At 47.7% G+C, this 27313-nt stretch overlaps 1 protein-coding gene across 1 annotated transcript in view; it reads left to right on the top strand.

The window, feature by feature from the left end:
* The window catches only part of LRRK1 (leucine rich repeat kinase 1), a 124263-nt gene that overhangs the window by 61145 nt on the left and 35805 nt on the right, over positions 1-27313 (top strand). The window contains exons 7-16 of the mRNA XM_041752952.1: positions 12137-12363; positions 13430-13557; positions 13644-13807; positions 14876-15013; positions 16889-17001; positions 18312-18389; positions 23467-23619; positions 24255-24367; positions 24744-24958; positions 27040-27204. Coding sequence (XP_041608886.1) covers positions 12137-12363; positions 13430-13557; positions 13644-13807; positions 14876-15013; positions 16889-17001; positions 18312-18389; positions 23467-23619; positions 24255-24367; positions 24744-24958; positions 27040-27204 — 1494 coding nt within the window. The remainder of the gene's footprint in view (positions 1-12136; positions 12364-13429; positions 13558-13643; positions 13808-14875; positions 15014-16888; positions 17002-18311; positions 18390-23466; positions 23620-24254; positions 24368-24743; positions 24959-27039; positions 27205-27313) is intronic.

Here is a 27313-nt window from a genome sequence, read left to right as displayed (position 1 = left end):
CTCTTCACCACTCACTTGGGTAAGAGGAAGAGAGAGTCTTGCATCAGCCCCTCAAAAGTTGTGAAGGCACACTCAGAACTGCTCAGGCCTCTGTCCATCCATTCAGCTTTTCCTGTGCCCTAGTGAGGAATTTAGCTAATCATTCCACACGTGTCCATTTTCTCTAGTTTCCAAATACTGAATCTTTCCCTGCCCTTAGGCCTTCCTTTTTTGGATGCTTTCCCTGTGGCTACTACCCATGCTATTCTCCTTAAAACCTGAAATCAGGTAGCAAGATGAGGCAGTAGATCCAGTGAGCCAGTTACTCTATAACCTTTCAAGGAGGTGTTCATGACAAACTTCCTTCTAGACTTAAAACACAAGACAAAGCAGCAGTGTTAGAAACCGCTTCTACGGGGCACCTGGGTGGCTCAGTGGTTGAGTGTCTGCCTTTGGCTCGGGTCGTGATCCTGGGGCCCTGGGATCGAGTCCTGCAACAGGCTTCTCACAGGGAGCCTGCTTCTCCCACTGTCTATGTCTCTGCCTCTCTCTGTGTCTCTCATAAGTAAGTAAATAAAATCTTTTTAAAAAATTTAAAAAAGGAACCACTTGTACTTGGTTCAAATGGAGGAAATTATTAATAAAACAGAGATGCAGAAATAGTAAAACTATTATTTAAGCTTACACGATCAACTGGAGAATATATAGTCAGGGAACAATGAGAAGAAAAGGTTCGATGTCATTGCAACCATGGGCATCAGCATAGACAACTGTGTATCAATTGTATATCATCAGTCAGTATAGACATTTGTAATGATACAAATTTCAAACAGGTAAGAGTTAAAATTGGAAACTCATCAGAATACATTTTTAAAAGGGAATTTATCCCACTTGTAAAAAGGGAGATGATTCCATGATCATTTTTACAAATATACAAATGATATAAAGGTACATTGTCAGAAATAAGATGAGTGATTTATATATTAAAGCAAAATACTTGTAGGAAAATATAATTTAAAAAAGAAATATATTGGGATCCCTGGGTGGCTCAGCGGTTTGGCGCCTGCCTTCCGCCCAGGGCGTGATCCTGGAGACCCGGGATCGAATCCCACGTCGGGCTCCCTGCATGGAGCCTGCTGCTCCCTCTGCCTGTGTCTCTGCCTCTCTCTCTCTCTCTGTCTCTCATTAATAAATAAAATCTTTAAAATATATATATATAGAAAAGAGAGCAATGAAGTTTTTTTGAAAAAAAAGAACTTACCAAAACACCAGTAGGTCACTGATACAGTGTACATGTCAGCTGATCATTGAACTTAATTCAGCCAGTGTTTATAGATCACCCACCAGATGCTCAGGACTCAGCAGTGACAAAGCCAGGACCATGACCCTTGCCACCGCATTGCTTACAGATGCCGCTGGGCAAGAAGAGAAATGAAGAGTTTTACATAGAAGAAACACACCCAGTACATCATGGCATGAACACAGTTATAACTCCATTGACAATTACAGAAATTCAAATTAAAACAACTTGAAAGGACTGACACAAACCTATTAAACCAGCAAAAATAAACATGAATACTGAGTAAGACACTTGGCAGGGTCGTAGAGAAATGGGCACACCAATCAATGCCTTACTGCTGGCACTGTAAATCCGTTCCATATGTGTGGAAAGTCATTGGCATCATGTGACAAAAGCCATAAAACTCCTCCCAGCAAACTGTTCTGAATTTGGTATTTCCTTTCTGAGAGATACCTCTAGGACATAATTCAAAAGGAAAAAAAAGCAATTCCCACACACATGGTCAAAGCACTGCTATTTGTAATGAGAAGTTAGGAGAAGGAAAGAGAAATGTCCAGCTGCAGGAGGAAACTATACCATCCATGCTATACCTTCAAGGTGGACAGCAGAGAGCCAGGAAGAAGTGCGTCTGTCTCCTCAGCACTCAGCACGCCAGGCTCCTTGACCCAGGATACCCTTCAAATCTTAACCCTACACAACATCCTCAGGAAGGTTCCTTTGACCCCTAGTCCTGATCCGATTCCCCCTTATAGCTCCCCAAGCTTCCTGCCCATGACATTCTCATCTAATGTCAACTCCCTTATTTGAAAGAACAATTCTCAAAAGCAGAGAATTTAGCCAAGTTGGCTTACCCTGTGTTTGACCCCCCAGTGTAGGGCTGGAACAGAATAAACAGATGGTTGCATGGATGGATGAATTTATGGATGGATGGTTGGATGGACGGATGGTTGGATGGTTGGATGGTTGAAACTTTATATATGCAGTAAATCTCCCATTTACGTACGACTTCATAGCTGACAAAGAACTTTGCCAAACATTCTACTTTAATCACCTATAAGGTGGAAATTTTTGTCTTTATTTAAAAGTTGAGAAAGCCGAAGGTTCTCTCAACACCAAGTTAACAGTAAGTTAACTGCAGACATTTCGGGCTTACCCCTACCCACCCACCCCCACCCCCGCTTCTCAAATAGATGTTGGCAAAATTAACTTGGAACTAGTGATGGAATATTTCTTGTAAGCTTCCTATTTTTAAAAAGAATGACTGAAATACGACAGGAGAAAAAAGCATAGTGATTTTTTAAAAGAAAAAAACCTCTATTTAAAAAGGTTTTAGTGAAGAAAAAGTGATACATTTTATTAAACACATTTTGGCATTCAGATATTCTTTTTTAAAAGATTTTGTTTATTCATGAGAGACACAGGCAGAGGGAGAAGCAGGCTCCCTATGGGGAGCCCGATGCAGAACTCAATCCCTGGACCTGAGATCACAACCTGCGTTGAAGGCAGACACTCAACCACTGAGTCACCCAAGTGACTCCCCAGATATTCCCCCAGATATTCTTAACTACAGAGACCAAACTGGTGGTTACCAGAGGGGAGGAGGGGGGGTGAGGGGTGGGGAATGGGGGAAACAGGTGATGGGGATTAAGGAGGACACTTGTGATGAGCACCAGGTGATGTATGAAAGTGTCACATCACTATATAAAACACCTGAAACTAATATAACACTGTACGTTAGCTCCACCAGAATTTTTAAAAATTAATAAAAAATTAAAAATAAATAAAAACTTTGAAATAAAATACTAAAAAAGAATAATACTGGATTAGGAAGCGTTGTGGAGTGACTCTCCAGTTATTTTCCTTATTTATCTTAATACATTATTTTGTTTTTCTCTTTTTATGTCTCTGAGAATTTTTTGTTTTGTAAGTAAATCTTGCATTTCAACCTTGTCATTTGGTTCTTTAGCTGTGGCCAAAGACAGCATTTCCCATAACTTAAGCATTGTTTTTACACTGGTCACCAGGTTGTCATTTTCATTCTCAGACTATTAAAGGTACATTTAAAACTTTTTAATTTAGTAAGTTGATTATTGACTTTATTATTTTTTTCAAAGACCCTTGACTTGGCTTTATTTATTGACTTCCTTGTCTTGACTTCATTCCAGCATTTCTCTATGCTTAGTCTAATTATCTTAATTTTCCTGTTTTCTTTTAGCTTTCTACTCTGACTAGGGTGGGGTTGCTTTACTATGTTTCACTTTTTTTTTTTTTTTTGCAACTATAATCAGAGTTGTGCGTTGTCTTTTCCATTACTTGTAATACTTTTTTTGTTCTAAAAATATATTCTGTTGTGACTTGGTTTTCCTCTCCTACACAAACATGACTTACAAGGGCATGTTTTCATGTTCAAAGAATTGGCAACCCTCATTCTGCTTCTCTCGTTGGTTCTGCCTCAATTTTGCTTTTGTCCTCAGATAAGATAGATCGGGTGTTTGCCTCTCCCTGCACCTTCTTCCTATTCCTTTTTCCTTTTTGCTTTTCCTTCATACTCAGAATTTAATCAAGTAATGGGTAGGCTCATACCTGTTTGAACACAGAATTCATTCTCCTGCCCCCTACCATTGGGGATCCCGCATTTTTATGGCAGTGTGTCGCTCTACAATTCCTCTATTCATTTTTTGCATATTTGGCCTATCATCATCATCTGCTGGCATTTTTCTTGAATTTGCATTAGTCTTTCTTTAACCTATTTTGCCTGGGGTTGGAACATAAAGATTCAGCATGGTCGTATTTTGGGAGTATGGCTGTTTGAGCATCTTTATTACTATCAAGGTGCTTTGGTTATTTCTCTGAATGCCTTTGAAACCGTGTCAGCTTTTCCACGGCCATGAGAACATAGTGGTCCGGTAGGAAGAGACCAGACAGAGCATTCGGCACCTGAATTACCATCCTGGCTCTGTTACCTTTGAGCAAGTTGTCTCTCTGAGGTTCTTTATGTGCCAGGCTTTACAGGGTTAGTGTGAGGGCCAGCTGAAAACGTGAACACAACAGTCTGTGAATGCATTGCAAAGAAAGCATCACCGAGATGGTGTCAGCATGTGATCACAGCCCAATTTCCAGTTTCCCTGCTGGACCTTGACCTTGGAGGCAACACGTGGGTCTGTGTTAACTGTTTAAAATGCCATCATATGTTTACTTGTAAGTTATTTTTGTGCTTATATTTCCCATTGATCTTGTTTCTTTCTTTTTTTTTTTTTTTAAAGACTTTGAGAGAGACAGAGACAGCAGAGTGAGAGAGAGCATGAGCTAGGGAGGGGCAAAGGGAGAGGAAGAAGCAGGCTCCCCACTGAACAGAGAGCCCAATGTGGGACTTATTCCAGCACCCCAGGATCATGACCTGAGCTGAAGGCTCAACCAGTTGAGCCGCCCAGGTGCCCCCTCCCACCATTGATCTGGTTTCTATAGCAATATTTCCTTTTGTTGGTTCGCCTTAAATCATATTGGCAGCTAACCACTAATTCTGGTAGTTACAGTATTTTGAGCAGACATGCTTTTTTCAATGTTGATGATGTGTTTTGTTTTGTTTTCTCCTTCAATCATTTCATTAACTAAGGCATTGAATTAATCTTCCTGAGTCAGAGAGGAAGGCTGAACTCCCCTTCCTCTTTATCTCTCTCTCCCTTTACTCCCTGTAATTATTCTCAGGTCACTTTTGAAACTCTCCTTCACATGATGGAGCCCTCCCAGGCTTTTTGCTAATTTAATGACCAATCTTACCGTCCTTGTCCTTCCCTATTCATATTTCTAATCTACTTGTCTCCATGGGCATCCTTTTTGCCTTCTAGAATCTCTGTTTCTTTCTTTTCCATTTTAAATGTGTGGGCCTCTGTCCATGGAATGTTCTAGGTTCTTGGGTCTTGATTTCTCTCACCTGCATTTGGCTTGTTACCATCTGTATCAGCACTACCGTAACAAAGTACCAAAAATTGGTTGGCTTGGATAACAGAGATGTACTGTCTCAAGTCCTGGAGGCTAGAAGTCTGACATCAAGGTGCTAGCAGTAGAGCTTTGTTCTCTCTCAGATCTTGAGGGAACCCTTCCTTGCCTCTCCGTAGCTTCTGGTGGTAGTTGGCAGTCCTTGGCATTCCTTGGCATGTAGACCAATCATTACAGCCACATGCCATTTTGTCCCTGCGTGTCTCCACATCGTCCTGTCTCTTCAGGGACCTATTGTTGTGACTAAATTTCCCCTCTTCATAAGAAAACCAGTCATATTAGATGAGGACCTACCTTAATGACCTCATTTTGACTTCATTATCTCTGGAAAGACCCTCTCTCAAATGAAGGTCACATTCTGAGTTAGCGAGGGTAAGGGCCTCAACATATCTTTCTTTTTTTTTTAGGTTGATTTATTTATTTATTCATAAGAGACACAGAGAGAAAAGACGAGACATAGGCAGAGGGAGAAGCAGACTCCCTGCAGGGAGCCCGATGCAGGACTCAATCCCCAGACACCGGGATCATGACCTGAGCCGAAGGTAGACGCTTAACCACTGAGCCACCCAAGGATCCCTCCAACATATTTTTTATGGGGAACACAGTTCAGCCCATAACACCATCATTGTGGCCACCACCAGCCACTCCATTGCTCTTGGTCTGGGTCCACCAGTCAGGGCCACCTCATAGGCACGGGCAGTTGTCCAATCTCCTGCTCATCCTTACATGTTGAATGTCCCATCTCTTCCTGAGAACCTTTCCCAGCCAGAGTGCAGGGACTTGAGCAGCAGGTGTTTGGAGGGTTTCTCCCGGGGGCAAGGAGGCAGGCGTAGTAGCAAGCACAGTGGCAGGCAGTCAGTCAGGTCTTGTATGGCATAGCCCTCACATGCACGGGGAGGCTGGGACAGAGCCACTGTCTCCAATGTGCTGATCCTTTATCCATCCAAATCTTTGTCATCCATGGCCTCCCCTGACAATCTGGGTTGTGGAGGACATTTGCAGGCATCTTCATTTGTAGGGTTTCTTTTGATTTATTCTTCAGGCTTTTCGCTGAGTCAGTTCTATTTGGATTAGACCCATTCGTTTGGCAGTTTCTCCAGCTGTCTGGTTGCTCTTCTTGCTCCTTCACATATCAGAAGGTCGCTGTTATCTTTCTGGCTGGGGCAATAAGGAGAAGGCACTCTGCCATCACACCCAGAAATTTTTGCTTAACCACCAAAAAAAGGGCTTGGGTTTTATGTTGGATTCGCAAATACATTTTAGAAGATTCAGGGGCTTCCTGTCCCCTTTTAACATGTAAGGATGGATCTTTGAACCTGCACTCTGGCGAGGCTGTTCTCTACCTAACCAATGGCAGAAGCGCACAGCCCCCTGCCAACCCACAACTCTCAAGGTGAAAAGCCAGGTTGAAAGCATCTGTAAGCCACAGCCTTTCACTTAACAATTAATCTGTCTCCAGCCAATAAGGGTTGCACTGACCCAAAAGCAAGCACAAGTGATGCAGTTGTGGCCTGCCGGCTCTTTCGGTGGTATTTTATGTCTGGTGGCTTCAAGAAGGTTTGTGTCAAGGCAGATAACTGCCCTCCTGGACCGCAGTCCCCATCGATGGACAAGGAGGTCTTTCGTATACAGAAGCACCCCAAACATCACTCTCTGCATTGAGCTGTGCCCTTAAATACCTTTAGTCCTTCTTGATTCATTCCTAATCACTACCTTGGGAAACAAGTTTCAAAGTCATTACGCTATGCCTTCTGGAAAAGCAGTACTTCCTTCTTTTGCCCGAAATTTATGAGGCTCATTCTTGAAGACAAACATGAGCGCGTTTCTGTTTGTTCCAGAGCAGGGGTGCCTTAAGCACGGCACTGGTGAATTGGTGGGGGTCTCCGCATCCACCTGCTTTTGATTTTTCAATTCAGCGTGCATGGATTTCATTATGTAATTGCTGGCTTCTCTCCCTCGGAACCTTGTTTATTGTGATCCTGCCCAGGGCTAAACACAAATAAGTAATAAGGACTTTGGGGCTTACCCGGCTAGCTTCCCATGTCAAGTGCATGGCCATCTGCTTACCTCTGCGTGTGTTAACTTCCCTTCTGTCACTTTGTAAACACTCGGGCACCCTGTGATGTGTGGGCACCAAAATGAAAATCACTTTTGTTAATGACAGTTTTCAAACCAACCCAAGACCAGGTAGAAATCTCATCTGTTTTGGGTTTGTGGTTTGTTGTTTGTTTGTTTGTTTTTCCAGCCGCCAAGCCCAGAAATCTTTTCACAAGGATGTCTATACTCTGAGTGTATTGTCCTGTTTTCAGACTTCTACTTTTCACTAGTTATCCTGGGGTGTGAGTTTAACAAGATTTCCACCCTGCAGGAACTTTGGCGGGGGAAAGACCTCGAAAGAGCTCTCAATTTCAGGAACTGGCAGCATCTGCTTCCTCATGTCCGGCAAAATCAGTGGCACACACAGCCACTCCCTTCTTATTGGTGATTTTCTTCTAGCACACGCATTTCCCTACAGGTGTTCTTCCTTGGCTTTGCGGTCAACATCACCTGCTCACAGTCCATGAAGATCAAGAAACCCATGAGTTAGGGTGATCAGATGCACGTTCAACGCACGCACGTACAGACACACACACCGGAGAGCTCTTCCCTTTGAATCGGGAACTCCCTGAGCCTTGGTTCTGTCTGCCACGTCCGCGTCTTTAATCCGCCTCAGTGCTGACAGGATGGCTTGCAAGTAGCAGTACTCTGGCCAACGTGGCTGAATGTACATGCACAAGAGAAGCAAGATGGTGCCCTCATAACAGAGCTGCAGGTGGTAACACAGACCCCTGCTGGGAACGAGGAAGGCAGTCCTTGCACCAAAGCTTGCAGGATGAATAGAACTTAGGGGGTAGGAGGGCCATGAATCCCAAGGGACAGAAACCAGAGCAGGGTGCAGAGCAATTGTGGTAGCAGAGTGGAGTGTGAAGACCAGCCAGGACTGCAGAATCTTGGATCCTTGAGTGATCTCATGACGCCCACTATCAAAAGAAGGCTAGTTTTCAGGAATAAGCTTTTACAAAAGCTCTCTCAGCTCCAGGCCCACCAACCTTGTGTTTCCCACAGTAGCCAAGCATGACCAGACCACGCACATTCCAGGCGGAGTGTGCAGCCCCAGAGCACCCCAACAGCCCTTTGGCAGATGGCACAGTCAGCTACTGACGGCGAGGCCACACTCCCATGGTCCCCACAGCTTACCTAAGAATTTCAGTGCTTTGTCCACTTTCTGAGCTTTGTGGTTCATTCACAAACAGGCAGTTTCTGTGTTTAATTGGCATTTTTTCCCCTTGGCCTGGAATCCTCTGCTCTCAGGGACATGCCTATCCCCCAATTTCTTCTACCTACAACAAATTATGAACTCCACAAGCCCTCTGCCAACAGGAATGCAGAGGGCAAGCAGAGGGCAGGGAGGAGACAGGCATAAAGCTGGAAAGTGGCTGGGGAGGCTGGCAGTGTGGGGCTCCCCAGGGAAGGAGGTCAGATGTTCTGCTGCAGACAGGCTGGGGGGTCAGGGAAGGCTGACATTTTAGGATGATCGATCCAATTAGAGGTGTGAATGGACGATTGCATTCTCAGTGGTTTGATTCCTGTGAGTGCACAAACATTCATTTAGTGTCTGCTTCATGCTAGCCATGCTGCTAACCATCCGAGGCTGTGAGTCTAGGCTCTGTCTGCACTGGAGGTGCACACAGGCCAGGTTCTGGGCAGCTCACTCAGACCATGGGTGCAGGAGATATCCTTGGTCTGAGCTAGTGCAGTATGAAATTAGCAGGCAGGTTCATATAATGGGAGCCTAGCCAGACAGGGCCTGAGAAGGTATCCATGTCCACCACATCATGCCCAAGGCGCAACCTAGAGTTAGGCAGACACAGGACTCAGGTCTCCTGAGGTCAAGCCCCTGCTCCTTATTCAATTATAGGCTGCAGCCGATCCTCCAAGAATGTCTCGTGTATGCGTACCATAATTGGTTCATGTCACAGCAACAATCTGATTCATTTCTGGCTCTCTCTCTTTTAAGATTTCATTTATTTATTTATGAGAAACATGCAGAGACATAGGCAGAGAGAGAAGCAGGCTCCCTGTAGGAGCCTGATGTGGGACTCAATCCCCAGGACCCCAGGATCATGACCTGAGCCGAAGGCAGATGCTCAATCACTGAGCCACCCAGGTGCCCCATTTCTGGCTTTTTATTTATTTTTGATTGTCCTGTCGTTTATTTATAAGACTTTCAAAAGACACCTAAGATTTGTTGAAAGTCAAAACCAAAACCAGCCTTCTTTTCAGCTTACATCTGGCTGCTGTATTAGTTCAAGCCAAATCCACTTGATGTTGAATGACATACAGTGTGAGTGGAAAGTCAGACTGTCATCCCAGCCTTTTGGCTTTGTGTCCAGCTGTCTGGGCCTAGGCCCGGGTCCAATGTATTTCTCCAAGAACCCAGGAAGAGGAGGCCAGACCCTTGGAGGGCCTTCTGTGACTTGGCATTGCAAAGCCTGGAACGGTGACCTTCCTGTCCACCTGTTCCTGGGTTGGCTATCATGCTTATCCCAAGGCTCCCTACAGGAGGACACTGTCCTTCTTAGCACACAAACCAGAGAGATCCTGAGTCTAGAAGTGACCTAGACATCGTCTGGTCCCTAAGCACTTATTTAACAGATGAAAACCAACAATAACCTGATGAAGGGTGATACAGTTATGAATTATGGAAAGATTAGGAATCCTGATACAGGACACAAAATAGTCATAAAGACATTTCTGTGGTAACTGGGACTATTTGAACGTGGACTGTGAATTTGATCATATTGATCAAATGGTAAGTATATGGTGGTCACGTAGCAAACCATTCTTGTTCTGTAGAGATACATGCTGAAGTATTTAGAGGTGAAGTGCCACCATGGTTATAATTTACTTAGAAATTATTCAGCAAAACATAAAAAGTATGGGTAGGCACCTGGGCAGCACAGCTGACTAGGCATCCGACCCTTGGTTTCAGCTCAGGTCATGATCTCATGGATCATGAGATCGAGCCCCAAGTCAGGCTCCATGCTTAGAAGACAGTCTGCTTCGGACTCTCATCCCCTCTCTGTCTGTCCCTCCCCCCCCCCCCAAATAAATAAGTAAATCTTTTTTTAAAATGAAAAATGTGTGGAGGGAAAGGAGAGAAAGCAAATGTGGTGTTGGATTAACAATGGAATCTAGGTGGAGGGCATTTCATGCGTATTTGCTGTCCAAGTCAGCTCTTCTGCAGTTCTGAAATCTTTCAAAATAAAATATTGTGGGGGAAACAGTAATGACAAGAGAAACAGCAATAGAGTGACTTGTCTTTAAAAAAAAAAAATCAGCTGAAGTTAAAACGCTATTCTCTTAACCCCACATGCAGCAGACCATCACCTGTGCTTCTTCATCCAGGTGAATGGAGAGACAAGACCAGAGCTTTGAGAGGGTGTCAGAGACCCTCCCTTCCAATCCTGGCCGGGTCCCCAAGGAGATAAAGACCAGACTCACATCGCCATCTAGTGGTCACATAAGGAAGTCTGTCTGCTGCTGCCAGTTTTGAAAGCAAACATAACCCGTGTTATTGGCCTTTCCCACCGTTGGCTTGGTTGTTCCATCTCCCTCTTGGCCAAACACTGATTTTTGTTTCTCTAATTTTCTCATATAGATTTCCAGTTGCTTTGGAGACACAAGACAAAAAGCTGATTTCCAATCCCCCAAAACTGAGTCAAGCCCCAAATTCTTTGATCCAGGAAAAAAAGAAAAGCCCTGCTTGTGTATAATGAACCAGATCTTTTTTACCACCACACACCAGCAAGCGGCTGGCCTTTCTGATGCCCTCTTTTGGAAATAAAGGCCAACCAAATGAGAAAAGCAAAGGCTATTTATTCCCAGCTCGCTGTAGCCAGGGAGTCAGCTATCTTCACTTGCATTTTGGCAGAGGACTGAGCAAGCTTTAGAAGTGGGAGAAGGGGAAAGCCTCAGGTGTGCCCTCGGCCCCCTGGAGGCTGTTGATGGGGAAGCCTGAGGCAGCTCACTAGGAGTGTCCTGTGTGATTGGCTGGGGGAGCACTTTGGCTTTCTCTGGTTGATTTAAGTTGGATGTGGGGAAGCTGTCCATCATTAATCATGTCCTGGCCATGTGGGCTGATTGTTACAGAAGTTACTGTTTAGCACCCTGGATTGATGCTAGCTAGCCATGGCAGTGTGGTCGCCTACAAATCTGCCTTAGAGCAGGCTGGCTTCCTGGGCTGGTTATTACAGAGAACGGGGTGAGGGGGTTAGTTTCCCAGGCAGGTTGCCATAGGTTGCATGTCAAAGTTTTGCTTTTTATATATCCTGGCCACTGAATGTATATTTGGACTTTCTCAGTTGGGAAGCAGCCCATCCACAAAGCACCCAGTGCGGGACCTGGTGTGTTGCAGGCAGCAGCAGCTCTAATCACGGGGGTGAGACCCCTGGAGGGAGGTCGGAAGACCCAGGTGTGATCTTCAGCCTTCTTCTCCAGCCTGGGGAGACGTCTCCAAGCCTGGGTGGCCTCCTCTGTACAGAGCAGGTGCTGTCCAGCTGATTCCTGCCCTGTAAGATGCGCCCCCTAGGGGCTGGAGCGTGGGGTGGTCTCACAGAGACCATCTGTGAGATAAAGATGCGGGTGGGAATAGGTACCTCCTCAATGCCAGCCCACCACTTGGCCGAGGTCCTGACACCCTGGGACTCCAGCTGAGATGAACAGACAGACTCACGTGGAAATAAATCATTGCTTTATTCCAAGCCGACACAGGCCCTGGGCTCACCACCTGACGGTGCTTTTTACTTTCTCCAAACCCAGGCTCTTCGTGTGAAATGGTCCCACCTCAAGCTACCCTGGGTGGATCTAGACTGGCTAATAGACATCTCCTGCCAGATCACCGAGCTGGACCTTTCTGCCAACTGCCTGGCTTCCCTTCCCTCCGTCATCCCCTGGGGTCTCATCAACCTCCGGAAGCTGAACCTCTCCAAAAACCACCTGGGGGAACTGCCTGCCGTGCAGTCATCGGATGAGATCATCTGCTCCAGGTGGGCGCTCACCCCACGCAGGCCCCTTGGAGGGGGCGTGGGGACCCCTGTACCCAGCCACCACCACCGTCCTCCTAAAGATACTCCTTAAATGGAGTTTGTGGTCTTGAAAACAAATTCTCAGTGGCAGGGGAGAAATTCTGCCTTCCTTTACACCAGCTCTGAAGAATAAGATCCCACTTCCTTTCGAGGTGAACACAGAGAAGTCTGGAAGGGCTGTTTGTCTGGCCCGCCTTTCCACTACGTACCAGTGGCCACGCAGCCCTGCTTGCCTGAGGTGTCCAGGTCTCCGTCCTGCAGCCGCAAGTCAGGAAAGTCAGAGGGCTTCCTGGCGGATAGAAACGATGAGGCCCAGGGGTGCCAGATTTTATCTGCCCTCCCAGGGAGAGTGGGAAGGGCCTCACAGAAAGACCTCACCCTGAGTTCTCTGGCAGCAGATGGACAGTATCGGCAGCTCCTGGTCTCCTTTTTCAGGAGGCCTTGGGAAGAGGCCTGAGCCTTCCCCCTGAAGCTACGTGGGAAGGGGAAGGGCCTTCCCTTCACTGATGTGCAGTGATCCTCATTTTATCTATAGAGGATTTGAGCCGATTTCAAAAGCTGTGGCTCTGAGTGAAATAAGAGAGAATGTTGCAAAGAGCACAGGGTCAGAAGTCACCCACAGGGAAGAAGGTCACACACAAATGTTTTAAAAACAAGGGCCTTCTGAGTGGGGGTCCTTAACCAGGGCCAGACTCGAGAGTCCAAATGGCCAGAAGCACAGCCCAGTGGCCTTCCAGCAGCTTTCAGGGCACCAGCTTACTTTGCTCTCATATATTGAGAAAGGTTTGCATCCCTATGGGTCGGTGAGACCAGGGCCTACCAAAGAGACATGGGGCTTTCTTTGTCTACACGGGACATAGTCACAGTTAATGCGTTGAGTGAGTGTGAGTCATATCACTACGTGTTCAATGCACACTATGCAGCTTTATGCGAATGGAAAAGAGAAATATGTCTACAGAGAAACATGTAACAGTGATGCTTTTCCTCTTTCTTCTGATGCCTTGACTGTCTCCCTCCCCAACCACAGGCTCCTTGAAATTGATGTCTCCAGCAATAAACTGCCCCACCTCCCACCCGGATTCCTGCACCTCTCAAAACTTCAGAAACTGACAGCTTCCAAAAATTACTTAGAAAAATTGTTTGAAGAAGAAAGTGGTATGTTGTATGGTCAGCAGCCTCCCCTACTTTGTCATTTTGTCCTTGATAGGAATATTTCACCAACTTCTTTCCTGTCGCCCTAGCCACTAACTGGATCGGTTTGCGGAAGCTGCAGGAACTCGATATTTCTGACAATAAATTGATGGAGCTCCCCGCACTCTTCCTTCATTCCTTCAAGTCTCTCAGTTTTCTGAATGTCTCCAGAAATAACCTGAAGGTGTTTCCAGATGCCTGGGCCTGCCCTTTGGTGAGTCTCATGCTGGAAATCGTGAAAGGCCAGTCAAGCGTGCATCTCACGGGAACCAGAGCTCTGTCGGTGCTCTGTCTCCCTTTCCCCCTTGGTGGCCACGCTGGGGGGCAGCATTGCTGTTCCCCTGTTACCACCACCCAGCAGTTTCACTCAGCATCCAGCCCCTGAGCATCTCAGACAGGTGACTCACCTGAAAGCCAGCCACACCCTCCACATCACCCTGCCCACCCCCCGCCCTGGCTCCAGGCTTGAGATTTGTGCAGTAACACCCATAGAACTTTCCACAGTTCCAGCTTACACGTCTGGCATAGGAGGAGTTTTGCCCCCAGAAGGGGGCCACGGTTCCTTTCAAATAGCTATGAAATCAGAACAAAGAAGAGAAGAAAACATAATCTGCATCCACAGCACTGCCAATTAAAATGGTGTTTTTGTTTCTTGGGAAGTTTGCTTGTTAAAACAGATGACATTGGGGCACCCGGTTGAGCATCTGCCTTTGGCTCAGGTAGTGATCTCAGGTTCTAGGATCGAGTCCCGCATTGGGCTCCCTGCAGGAGGCCTGCTTCTCCCTCTGCCTGTGTCTCTGCCTCTCTCTCTGTGTCTCTCATGAATAAACAAATAAAATCTTAAAAAAAAAAAAAAAAGAAAAAGAAAGAAAGCGGAATAGCATAAAGAATATTTGTGTTTTATTGCCATCAGTTTCAAACCAAGAAATTCTCCATCACTAGCATTAACATTCTGGTTTAAACATATGTGTGTTGGAAACCAGCTCCTCTCTAGAGCTGGGTCCTGAATGATGCCATTATTTCCAAGGACAATAGGCCAGATGTTCTGGAATGAAGGGAAGGGAGCATGAGCCACCTTCATCTCCCTCAGGAAACCATTCCGGTCCCTTCCTTAGAGCAAGGACAGGAAAGCGAGACAAGGACAGTTTGTAGCCATTTATGATGGAGCCTTATTGGCGTGTTCTGATTTTTCACATCAAATTGGACATGGTCTTTTCTCCTAAGCACCGCTGCACTTACAAAACTAATTAATATCTCACTCTCTTTCTCGTCCTACTCCTAGAAATGCTGTAAAGCATCCAAAAATGCTCTGGAATCTCTACCAGACAAAATGGCTGTCTTTTGGAAAAACCACCTGCGGGATGTGGATTTCTCAGAAAATGCCCTCAAAGAAGTTCCCCTGGGGCTTTTACAGCTTGATGTAAGTCCGATAGGGCTCTCTTTCTCATTTTTTGGCTTTTGTGAGGAAACCAGTCCACATTGCAGGGAAAGCTAGAGGCTTCTTCTGAGCTTCTGAGACCAGGAAAAAAAAAAGTTCAACTGTCAAAAACATGCGTGTTTATGAGCAAAGATTGGGAGGAAATGAGCAAAATGAAAACAGATATGTAAGGGGAGGGGAGAGCATGGGTTTTTATCCTCCAGGACTCTTTGATGTTGAAAAGTGTAAGCGCAGCCCAGCAGCCCCCTGTCTGGCCTTCTCTGGCTCTGACCTCCTGGGACAGGGGTGACACCCCCACCCACCCCGCCCCCCAGGCCTACTGGGAGCAAAGCCCAGGGAGCACTGTGGGGTGGTGCATTCTTGCCCCTGTCTCCCTCCCCAGAGGCAGCAAAACTGGAATTCCTGAGGGTCAAAAGCTTTGGATGTGAATTTAGGAAAGTGCCTTTTGCCGGAGCCCTGTGTGCACCCCAACCCTCACTCCCCTCCATGGGGCTGCTTTCTTGTCTTAGGTTGTTTGCAGATCTACTCCTGTCTTCCCCACTCAAATACGAGCCCCTTAAAGCAGAGCATAGACCACGTTCACCTCTTGATTCCCAGAGCCAGCCTCAGATCAAGGCCTGGCAGGTGTTGGCAGGAGGAACCAGGGCACCCCCAGGCAGAGTGCACAGGCCTCAGCCCCAGTCGGGCCATGCAGGCCATCCAGGCCCCCACAGGTTCTCCTGCAGGGGAAATATCTTCCCCTCGTGTGCAGGGACACCTCCCACCCTAAAGGACCAAGAAGGTACTTTCCATCTGTGTGGTCTCCAGGAGGAGGGCTATGAAGTCTCAGGCCCTGGAGTGTGCACATTTCAAGGGAGGCCCTGACAGGTGAGGACATAGATCCCTGCTCCCCTCAGGGGCACCCCTGGCCATAAGCTGAGTCCCCTGCTCTGAGTAGATTTCTGCATTTCACACCAGCCACATGCCAGCTGGGTTTGCTGGTTCCCACTGTGGCCAGAAGCAGCAGATCAGGAGGGAAGGAACTTAGTCCAGGACCTTACCCCTCAGCCCCTCAGGGATTCATGTTTGTTCACCGTCTCCCCCTCTGGATGGGGGTCCTGGGAGGCCCTGCACAACCCCAGCCAGGGTCCTGGCACCTGGCGCAGGCATGGCCTACTGAGAAATTCGGGGACAAGCTGGTTGTGATGGTGGGGGCAGCGTGCCCCCCCTTGGACAAGGGAGGCCCCCAGTGATGGCATCAAGAAAGGTTACAAGGAAAACATGTGACCAGTCCAAGGGTGGAGCTTATACCACCCCACACACAGTTTATGGTGGGTGGACAGAAGGTCAATGGCTCAGGAGTCCACAGGGGGCACCTGAGGCACACGGGGGCGGTTCCCAGGGAACTGGCCAGCAGAGAGGGGCCTGGCTGGGGCAGGTGACCATCTGTGTCCCTACACTGCTGCCCCTGCACAGGGCATCACCTGAGGGGGTCACAGGAGGCAGCGGCACCCTGCAGTGGGCTACAGTCCCTGCCCAGCAGTGTGACACCCGGGCCTCCAGGCCCCACAGCACCAGCCGCTGCTCCCAGGACAGGCCCATGAATATCAGTCACTCTCTCAATGCTGAAAAGTACTTGAACTCCTTTCATTCTGGAGTAACTGCCTGCCACTGACCTGGAAGGAAGGATCGTGTACAAACCACCCTGGGTGCTGTGCTGGGTATAATTTTGTGAATTCTAAGAGACTGTGGAATCTTCTAGAAGGTGAACAGCCTATCATCATTTGGCTGCATTTTGTTGGGGAGCTGACCCTCTCCTCAGTCTCTGCTCCCTTCAGGCTCTGACGGTGCCTCTGCCTGCCTTTCTTTCTCTCCCAGACCCTTATGTCCCTGAGGCTCCAGGGAAACCAGCTGATGGCCTTGCCACCTCAGGAGAAGTGGACCTGCAGACAACTCAAAACCCTGGATCTGTCCAAAAACCAATTTGGCAAGTAAGCATGGGGGCTCTTTACTTGGGTAAGTTCCCAGATATGTGTGGGGAACCGCAGTCAAGCATCCCTTGGGTTGGTGTCTCTGTTGGTTTGTCAGGGCTCTGCAGGCTCTGTGGGGAGAAACGGAGGGGACAGGGAGGAGGAGCTTAAACAAGAGACAAGAAACACGCATTCCGTGCCCCCCACCTCCCCACCCCCACCCCATGCTTCTGGAGGCAGGAAGTCTGAGGTCAAAGTGCCAGTGTGGCTGCTTTCTTCTGAGGCCTCTCCCCTTGGCTTGCCTAGAACCACCTTTCTCCTGTGTATCACATGGTCCCTCTGTATACCTGTGTCCCAATCTCCTCTTAGAAGGACACCAGTCAGATTGGATCAGAGTCCATTCATATGACCTCATTTTAACTTATTTGCCTCTTTAAAGATCCTACCTCCAAATACAGTCACCTCTGGAGGGCTTGGGGTTTAGGACGTCAAAATATAAATTGGAAAGTGGGAGGTGGGAGTGTAGTGGGCACAATTCACCCATGACACTGTCCTCCTCTTTTAAATTTTTAAAGGTTCCTGGAGGGAATGCCTGGGTGACTCAGTGGTTGAGCATCTGCCTTTGGCCCAGGGCATGATCCTGGGGTCCTGGGATCAAGTCCCACATCGGGCTCCCTGCATGGAGCCTGCCTCTCCCTCTGCCTGTGTCTCTCATGAATACATAAATAAAATCTTCAAAAACTAAAGATAAAAAATATATAAATAAAGGCTCGTGGAGGATCTTATCACATCAGCCTAACCTGTCATTCTGTTCCAAGGTTTTGGGTAATAACTAATCAAAATGCACATCTACTGAATAAAAACGACTCCCAAAGCCTTCTAATAAAAGGTGAAAATGTGGGGATGCGCACAGCTGGCCCTGGGGGCCCTGGAGATCGGCCTCCTTTGTCACTTGCTGAAGCCCACTGCTTAGCAGAACTTGACCCCAGCCCACCCCAGGTGAGAGTGTGCGATATAGAACAGCCACTGGAATGGGCCTACCTACCAGGCACAGAACAGCTCACAGCTACCTGAAATGGAAAAGCTCAAGAGTGATTTTGCCAGCGTTAGATCACCTCTGGACATTTTTCCCACCCCAAAGACTTGGGAGCATAAGCAGTGCAATTAGCAGGCCGGGGCTGTGAGCACTTATCTAGCAGCTGCGGGGTTCCCAAACGCCCTGCAGATGGAATGTTCTCCTGTATATCCTCATGGCTCAGCATTAAACAGTAGCAGCAGAGGTTGTCATGCTGTCCTCAAAATCTGATTTTTTTTTTTTTTTGCCCCTGCAGAACTGAAGACGGAATGAAAACAAAGCGTATTTCCTTTTTCACCACCAGAGGGCGCCAGCGTTCCGGAAACCGAGACAGGTACGGGTGTGTGTGTGTGTGTGTGTGTGTGTGTCCGTCCGTCCGTCCGTCTGTCCATCCGTGGGGTCAGATGAGACACCGGACAGGCAGTTCCCTGCTCTGCCACCGGGGGTCGCCCTTGCATGGGGGGTTTTCCCTGAAAAACCTGAGCGCGTGCTGTGCCCCTTGTTCGTCAAAGTTTGGCTTGCAAATGTACTGACACCCTCCTTACCTTTTGCAGTCCGATGAGACTGGTAGCTATTGTGTGGATGGCTCTGCCCTAGAGATGGTCCGTGTGCCAGCACCTTCTGTAAGGGTCACGGCATGGAGTATGGCTTGGGGCTCCCCATTTTGCAGATGAGGAAGCTGAGGCTCCCGCCGGGTTGCAGTCATCTCAAGCTCCCATAACAAAGCACCACAGACTGGTCAGCTGAGATAATAGAAATTTATGCTCTCTCAGTTCTGGAGGCTGGAAGTCTGAGATCAGGCTCCTTATGAGGGTCTTCTGGTTGTATTCTCAGAGACAGCAAACTCTCTGGTGTCTCTTCTTATAAGGGGCACTAATAACATCATGGGGACCCTACGTTCATGACTTCATCTAAACCTAATTACCTCCCAAAGGCTCCAGCTCCAAATATCATCACGTGGGGCGTTAGGGCTTAGATGTATGAAGAGGATGGGAAGGACACGATTGGTCTGTAGCACAGGGGCTGTGGCTGGTCAGTGACAGAACTGGGTTTCAGCCCAGCACCTCGGGACTCCAGCCCTGAAGTCGGGAAGAGAGTAGCACCATAAAGTCCTCACTGCCACACTTGAAGCCCACATGGGAACACAGCCCCCCTGTCCTGGCCAGCCTGAGTTTCTGGAGGGGCTTGGGGGCTTCCCTCAAACTCACCAGAAATGGCACGGTTCCTAGTGTGTTTCTCCTGGTCTTACAACCAGGCCAGGTCAGTAGATACTATTCCAGGAAAGCAGACTTTTCTCATTCTCACAGATCTTCTGTGAGATATGGGGCAGCTGAGGACCTGTCCCTCCAGCTGCTCAGCCAACCCTCTTTTTTAACCTGAAAGCTAAGACTTCTAAAGCTAGCAATGCACACAGAAATATCCCTCAGGACACTGTCCTGTAGAACGGGAACCAACATGTAGGTCATTCTAAATGTAACATAACTTTCTTCTTTGGCTCAGTTCATGTTGGCAAGTGCCTTTTTTTTTTTTTAAGATTTTATCTATTTATTCATGAGAGACATAGGCTCCACGCAGGGAACCCGACGTGGGACCCATCGCAGGTCTCCAGGATCAGGCCCTGAGCTGAAGGCAGCACTAAACCGCTGAGCCACCAGGGCTACCCTGGCAAGTGCCTTTTAGTACAGATGGTATAAGATGGAGTCGAGGTGTGCCAGAGCCCAAGACACATGTGCTGGCAGTGACCTAAATAATATCCACCTGTTACACTTTCTAATGAACCAGTGTATATATACATACGATACACATATGTATCAGTCATGTAGGAATGTGTGTGTTTACATATGAATGAAAAAGTAATACATCATCAGTGGAACAGACCTAAGTCAAGATAGGAATTTAGTATATGACAAAGGTGGCATTTCAATTTTGTGGGGGGAGAATATTTTATCATTTTAATACGTACTGTGGTATAACTGCCTGTCCAGTTGGAAAGGAAAAATCATAACACTGGATTCCCTACTTTATGTCAACTACAAAAATTCCCATGTGGATTTCAGACTTAAACAAAAAAGAAAACAGGAAACATTTAGGAGAATATAGGTAAAATTTGGGATGGAAAAAGACCTTTAAAAACTAGGTGGAGGGATCCCTGGGTGGCGCAGCGGTTTGGCGCCTGCCTTTGGCCCAGGGCGCGATCCTGGAGACCCTGGATCGAATCCCACGTCGGGCTCCCTGCATGGAGCCTGTTTCTCCCTCTGCCTGTGTCTCTGCCTCTCTCTCTCTCTGTGACTATCATAAATAAATAAAAATTAAAAAAAATAAATCAATTATTAAAAAATAATAATAAAAATAAAAATAAAAAAATAATCCAGAAGCCACTAGAAAAAGACCAAAACTTCCAGCTTTGGTAAAAAATTGAAAAGCTTTGTTCAGTAAAAGGCACCATAGACCAAGTAATAGGGTGGACAGAGAAGAAATATTTTCAACAAAAATCATTGCCACATAAATTGGCTGAAGTCCCTAGTATACGAAGCCTGCTTACAAATTGATTTAAAAAAAAAAAAAAAAACGCAGTTGGAAAAAAAAAATAGAGGAGGGCAGTGGATATAAACAGTTTGCAGAAAAGGAAGTGCAAATGGCCCAGAAACAAATGAGGAGGCCCTATAACACACTAATGGGGACACACAATTAGGAATTTCATAACTGATCCTTTTTAAAATGAAGGGCCTTAGGACTTGGGACATGGAGTCCAGACATAGGGATTTCACTTGGAAGGAAGGATAAACCAACACTTTCTTCTCATTGACACCCAAGCGGGATGACACGCGTGACAAATGTAGCTGGGATGGATCTCGTTCAGGCTGCCATTGCTGTGGGGTTGAGCCTCGTTCATTGGAGTGGTTTAGAAAGGCGTCTCCAGGTTAGAAATGCAGAAGTGCAAAGGAGGTAGGGCCCACCACTCATTGAGACTAGCCACTCCCTTGTGAAGCCACCAGAGTACAAGGCCAAAGGCACGCCATGAAAAGCACAACAGGAACGTGTACCAATGTTCTGGAAAATGAGTTTGCCAGTGGCCCACCAGAGCCCCTCTGGGGAGCTAGGTGAAGAGGCCACACCCCTTGAAGTATCCCTGGCAGAGGTAGATCGTGGCGTTGGCATCTGACAAAGGCTTCTTGAGTGTTTCAATTTCGTCTCGAAAGCTGAGGCCCACCCCTGGATGAAAAGGAGGCCCATTGCAAATTCTTCCCCTGCGGAGGGTTATTCTCTTGGGGGCTGTTGATCCTTGGGTAGGGAATTATCTATATAAAAGCTAACTTGTTTGCAGACGGATAGTAAAATTCCAAGGAGATTTATGTACATTCAAGTAGTCCTATTTGTGCGGCAGCCTTGTCCAAAAATAATTTGGACAGCGTTTTTACGGTAAAATTCAGACCAGCAGAGTCATAAATAACTTAGGAATAATTACAGTTCATAAATACCTCGAGCTGTGCTCCTCCAGGCCCGTTTCTGCTCTGGGCCAGAGACTCTATGACAGGTGTTGCCTCTGTTTGCAGTCATAATTCCTCGCATAGAGAGGCTTCAAAAACAACTTGAAAATCAGAAAGTACCAAGGTCAGGTGTGCAGAATGTGTTCTCTGGGAGGAAAGTGAGCCTTTCTTACTGTTTTTTCGATGTGTGTTGGGGCTGGCTAACAATCATTCTTTTTCATTGAGGGGAGGAAAAAAAAGTCCTTTCAAACATTTTTCTTTTTCTTTTTAAGATCCTATTTATTTATTCATGTGTTATTATTTATCTCATGTGTTATTAAACACAGAGAGGGGAGAGAGAGAGGCAGAAGCACAGGCAGAGGGAGAAGCAGGCTCCATGCAGGAAGCCTGACGCAGGACTCGATCCCGGGTCTCCAGGATCACGCCCTGGGGTGAAGGCAGCGCTAAACCGCTGAACCACTGGGGCTGCCCTCAAACATTTTTCTTACATTCAAAGCCATCTTTAAAAATCTGTTGCACCTTTATTACACTCAAGGAGCCACTGCACCAAGTCCCCTTCCCACAGGGGGCCAGCTAGGCTGGTTCTTTTGGGCACCAATCGCAGTATCCGTTATCGCCTCTCCCGGAACATTCTCTGATGCCAGGTTACCCCATTACCATCGATACCGGACGACATGTGTGGAGAAGAGCCAGAGCGGAGGGAGGAAGTTGTGATCAAGGGCGGCGGAAAGTTTTTCCAGCCCAACAAAAGAATCCAGGCTTCTCTATCTCACTTGGCTGGCAAGAGGGCCAGAGGAGAGGGCTCGGGCCGTCTTTTATCTTGAGTTCTGGGAGCATGGAGTCCTGCCCACCAGGGAGGACAAGGCGCTTTGGAGATTTTACTGAAACCTAAGCCTCTGATCTCCATCAGTGCGTGAGTCCAAGCTCCCTGCCACATTCTCTCTCAGCTCCCACACTCCAGTGGCCCATAGAAGGAGCTCATGTGACATGATCTTAATAGGAATCTCATAATTAGCCTAATTAATGAAGTCTCTTAAATAATAGAGAGCTGGCTGGTTTTTTCAGAGAGTGCCATCATAGGAAGCATAGAAACCAAGCCCATCTTATTATTTTTTTACCCCATTGGCTTTTTTTAACTGAAGAAGTAAGACGTGTCCGTGGTAAACAGAATTTTTGAACGGTATCAAATGTGTGGGATGAATATCCAGTCTCCTCGTAATTCTCTTCCCCAGAGACAGCTGTGGGATTTAATGTGTCTCTAGTAACGATTATGTTTGTGTCTAACATACACGTATGCGCGTGTGTGCCTGGTGTATCCACATGCCTGTAATACACATGTGTGGTGTGCCTATAACATTCCTGTAACATACAGCACGTCGATATACCTGTGTGCATGTGTGGCACACACATAAACATCATATAGCACGAATATGCATTATAGCACACATACATATGACATACACACATAAAATGCACGGGGGGTGTGTATTTGCTCACAAGCCTGCACACACACGTTTTATAATACACAAATTAAGCCTTCTAGATGTCAGATTCCACTCCTTCCTTTTCCAGTTCACCAGTAGTCCTTGATGTCACTCCATACCCATGGACCTGCCTGCCCCATGCTCTATAAGTTGCATCTTACCCATTACTCATCAGCCACCTCCCTGGGTGGGGGACACGCAGCCTGTCCCCTGTCTTTGCTATTACAGTGTGCCCACGGAGTGTTCTGCCCTCACATCTTTGCCACATACTTGCAAGAATGTCTGTAGGACCATCCCCTAGAACTGGAATCCTTACTTAGGTCAGTAAGATGAGCACATTACTCAGACCGATTTACTGCAATGCCCTGCGGAGGTTTCACCAGCTGGTACACCTGCCTGGCCTCCACGCCGTGATCCAGAATCATCCGCAGACATCCAGTCCGTTTTGCTGTTTCTTTACAGTGGGTGTGCTGGAATTTCCGGCCTTCCTAAGTGAGTCTTTGGAAGTCCTTTGTCTGAACGACAATCACCTGGACTCGGTCCCTCCCTCGGTTTGCCTCCTGAAGAGCTTATCGGAACTCTACCTGGGAAAGTGAGTACCCAGCCAGCGCAGGCGCACTGGCCCTTCAGGGTGTCCTCCTGTAACCCATCTGAGGACACAGGCAGCAGGGAGAAAGAAGCCCTCTGTGGACCAGGAAGCAGCAGGGAGACTTTCAGGACTGGGCTTTAGTCAAAGAGGTAGGGGAAGGGAAGACAGGGGCCGTGATGCCGTGATGCACTCCTTGCTACTTGGCTCCTGTCCTGACGAGAACTGCTCAGTTATTCATCCTTCCATTTACTGAGTACCTACCGCCAGGCGCTGCTGAGGGGGCAGGGGAGTGTGCGGTGTGCAAAACAAGGAAAATATAAAATAATTCAGTTACATTGCCTTTTTGAGAAGTGACTAATAATCTTTATGGCACCATAATAAATAGAAAATATGACGACACTGGGTGGGGAGGAAATTTAGTTCTAAGCCACAGGGATTTGCAGAAGACAGAGCTACCATTTGCAATGCTGGCTTTCCAGCGAGAAAGCCTTTGGAATTGCTATCTAATGGAACATTTGAAAGCAGGGGTGCAGGAAAAGTGGACCCTAGAGACTGACGGGCTGCTGCATGTATGTGTATGTCTGTGTGTGCTCGCACGTGTGTGTGTGTCCTCCCATGATGTGTGTGTGTGCCCTCAGCAATCCTGGCCTCCGTGAGCTCCCTCCTGAGCTGGGGCAGCTGAGCAACCTCTGGCAGTTGGACATTGAAGACCTGAACATCAGCAACGTGCCCACAGAGATCAAAAAAGAAGGTAGGGCTTCCTAGGCACTGCCCCCGGAGAAAGACTGCTTCAGTCTAGAGGGTAAGGACCTGGGCTAGAAGCAGCTGGGTGACCTGTGCAGGTTACCCAGAAAGTGATTGGTGCTGAGCACCAGTGTATTGCAATTAACCATAGAATAAAACTATCTGTGATTCTGTGGGCAGGAAGGATATTGTCTATCCGAACACCATTCGGATTCCACTTTTGGGGTAATTATGACTGCACCTTCTTCGCATCAAACCCAATCGCCCTCTCCACTCCCTACCACCCATTAGAACATATGGAAGGATTTTGTTTCCCCAGAGCTGTGAGCATGTTCTTGTCCATGTGTCAGCAGCATTTTCCCCCACTCTGTGATTTTGTGTAGGCCCCAAAGCAATGTTGTCTTACCTGCGTGCTCAACTGCGGAAAGCAGAGAAGTGCAAGCTGATGAAAATGATCATCGTGGGTCCTCCTCGCCAGGGCAAGTCCACCCTCCTGGAGATCTTACAGACGGGGAGGGCCCCCCAGGTGGTGCACAGCGAGGCCACCATCAGGACCACCAAGTGGGAGCTCCAGAGGCCAGCTGGCTCGAGAGCCAAGGTCAAGGATGGTCGGCGTGCAGAGTCCCCATGGGTGGGAGGGAGCTTCCTGCGCCCCTTCTGTCTCCTCTCCAGAGAGCCTGGGATTTTCACAGCCTGGTGTCTGATACCCAGGATGTTTGCAGGGGCTGTTGCGTGCTGTTTCAAACCAGCTACTGCCAAGGGCCGTGAATAATTTCGTAATAATCTCCTAACATGCCCTCATGGTTGTTCTGTTCTTTTAAGATTTTATTTTTTTTGAGAGAGAGAGAGAAGCACAAGCTGAGAGGAGGGGTAGAGGGAGAGGGAGAGGTAGTCTCCCTCTGCTGAGCAGGGCGCCCCATGCAGGGCTCAACCCCAGGATACTAGGATCACGGGATCATGACCTGAGCCGAAGGCAGATGCTTATCCGACTGAGCCACCCAAGTGCCCCGGTTGTTCTGTTCTAAGTTGAGGCTTCAGGCCAATAGTTCTTAATCTTGGCTGTCCATTAGATTTCTTTGATGAGCTTCTAAAGACAGCAGGGGCCAGGCCTTGCCACTCCTGCCCCTATGTATTGCAATTCAAACAGAATGAATGCACTGTCCTTCCTGACACCTGCTTTCACCCCAAGTTCTGAAACGTCTTGATCTTCAGCCCTATTTAAAATCAATCCTTTGGTAAACCTATTAATCATCTACTTTGCCACTCAGTATGAGACAAAGGAAAATGAAAATTGTCTTGTATTAGAATCAGAGAAAAGAGCCTGCAGAAGGGCTAGGACATAGCACATGCCCTTAGCTGTTTCTCCCAGCTCAGGGATGGAACGCACACCTATAATGCCTCCCTTACCTGTTGCTGTATTTGTGGTCACACAGAACCACACGGGGATCCAGGTGCGAGGAGCCTTGGGGCCAGAGGCTGCATGATTTACCCCCACAGCCCCCAGGACAGGGCCAGCTAGAGATAGGTTTCCTTGCAAAAGTCTTTTACACAAAATCACTTTCCAAGTCAGGCATTCCAGTTCCGGTCATTAGGCATTTAAACTGTCCTCTAGAGAGCAGGGTCCTGCCCTGTAATGCCTTATAATGCCTTGTAACGCCAGAACGATTGGTTACTTAATACCAGCAGTACCATCACCACCACCCCTGAACACCCCAGGAGTGAATCTCACTAACTCCTGTCTAGAGCGTCTCTAAAGTCACCCATAATCTCTGGATTGTCTCCTATTTTTTTGGTTTTGGGTTTTTGGGTTTTATTGAGTAGTGACTCAGTATCACTTTCTTTCAACTGGTCTGTTGCAAATGCTTTCCGAGGTCAGAGAGGTGAATTGCTGTTTCCATTTTTCCTGTCCTTTGGCATTCACTTCCATTTGGCCAGCATTATAATTTCCCCTGCTAACCTTTCGAATGCTGAGCTGTGTCACTGCCCGTGTGTCTGGGCCCTCAGCCAGTTCAGAACAGCTGTCCATTTTCATGCCTTTGCAAAAGCCGGTCAGCACGCCTTGTCTTGGCCTCCTCTTGGAGGCCAAAATGCAATGTCGCGCAAACGATTCTTTGCTGCAGGAAACTGCAGTCCTAGTTGCTGGGGCCAGACTCTGACCTCATAGGACAATAGAGAAACCACCGTTTACACAGCCTTTCCTGGCAGCACAACAGCACATCTGTTGTTTGATTCCCACGTCAGGGCAGCTGCCCATTATCCTTGGTGGGCGCCGCCTCCCAGCCTACGCAAGTTCAGAGGCCCATCTCCTCGGCCTCACCCTCGCAGGCACCGATGGAGTTTAAGCCTTGGGTGAGCGCTGACGTCAGCACCAGGGTGTCCCCTCCAGTAGGGAATCATCTGCAGCAGAGACAGAGGCAGGACAGTGTCCCCAGCGTTCTGCAGACACAGTTGGACACAAACACCCCAGCCCACAGAAGCCAGCCATCCAGAGCCGGGCGCCCTGCTCTGTTGGCGGTAGATAGGAGCTTCCAGAAGTCCCTCTCTTGGGTTACTTGATTCCTGAGACAAACAGCAGGATGAGGAAAGCCCTTCCCGTGCTGTGCCTGAGCAATCTCAACGTGTTTGCCTATAGCCTTGGTCCCTAACTGCCTCCTGTCACTGTTCTTGTTGCACAAGCAGGTGGATTCTGTGGAATTCACCGTCTGGGACATCGGAGGCCCCGCCAGCATGGCCACTGTCAACCAGTGCTTCTTCACGGACAAGGCCCTGTACGTGGTGGTCTGGAACCTGGCACTGGGGGAGGAGGCCGTGGCCAGCCTCCAGTTTTGGCTGCTCAACATTGAGGTGAGGAGGCACCAGCCCTGAAGCTCTCGGGCCTCGGAACATCACGGGGAGCAGGGTGAGGGGGTCTGCCGCTGCTCTGAAGCATCCCCTTGACTGCGGAAATAAAAGG

This window comes from Vulpes lagopus, chromosome 4 (genome assembly GCF_018345385.1).
Source record: "Vulpes lagopus strain Blue_001 chromosome 4, ASM1834538v1, whole genome shotgun sequence".
NCBI classification, from domain to species: Eukaryota; Metazoa; Chordata; class Mammalia; order Carnivora; family Canidae; genus Vulpes; species Vulpes lagopus.
The sequence above is the reverse complement of the archived record's forward strand: the minus strand, read 5'-3'. Positions and strand labels throughout refer to the sequence as shown.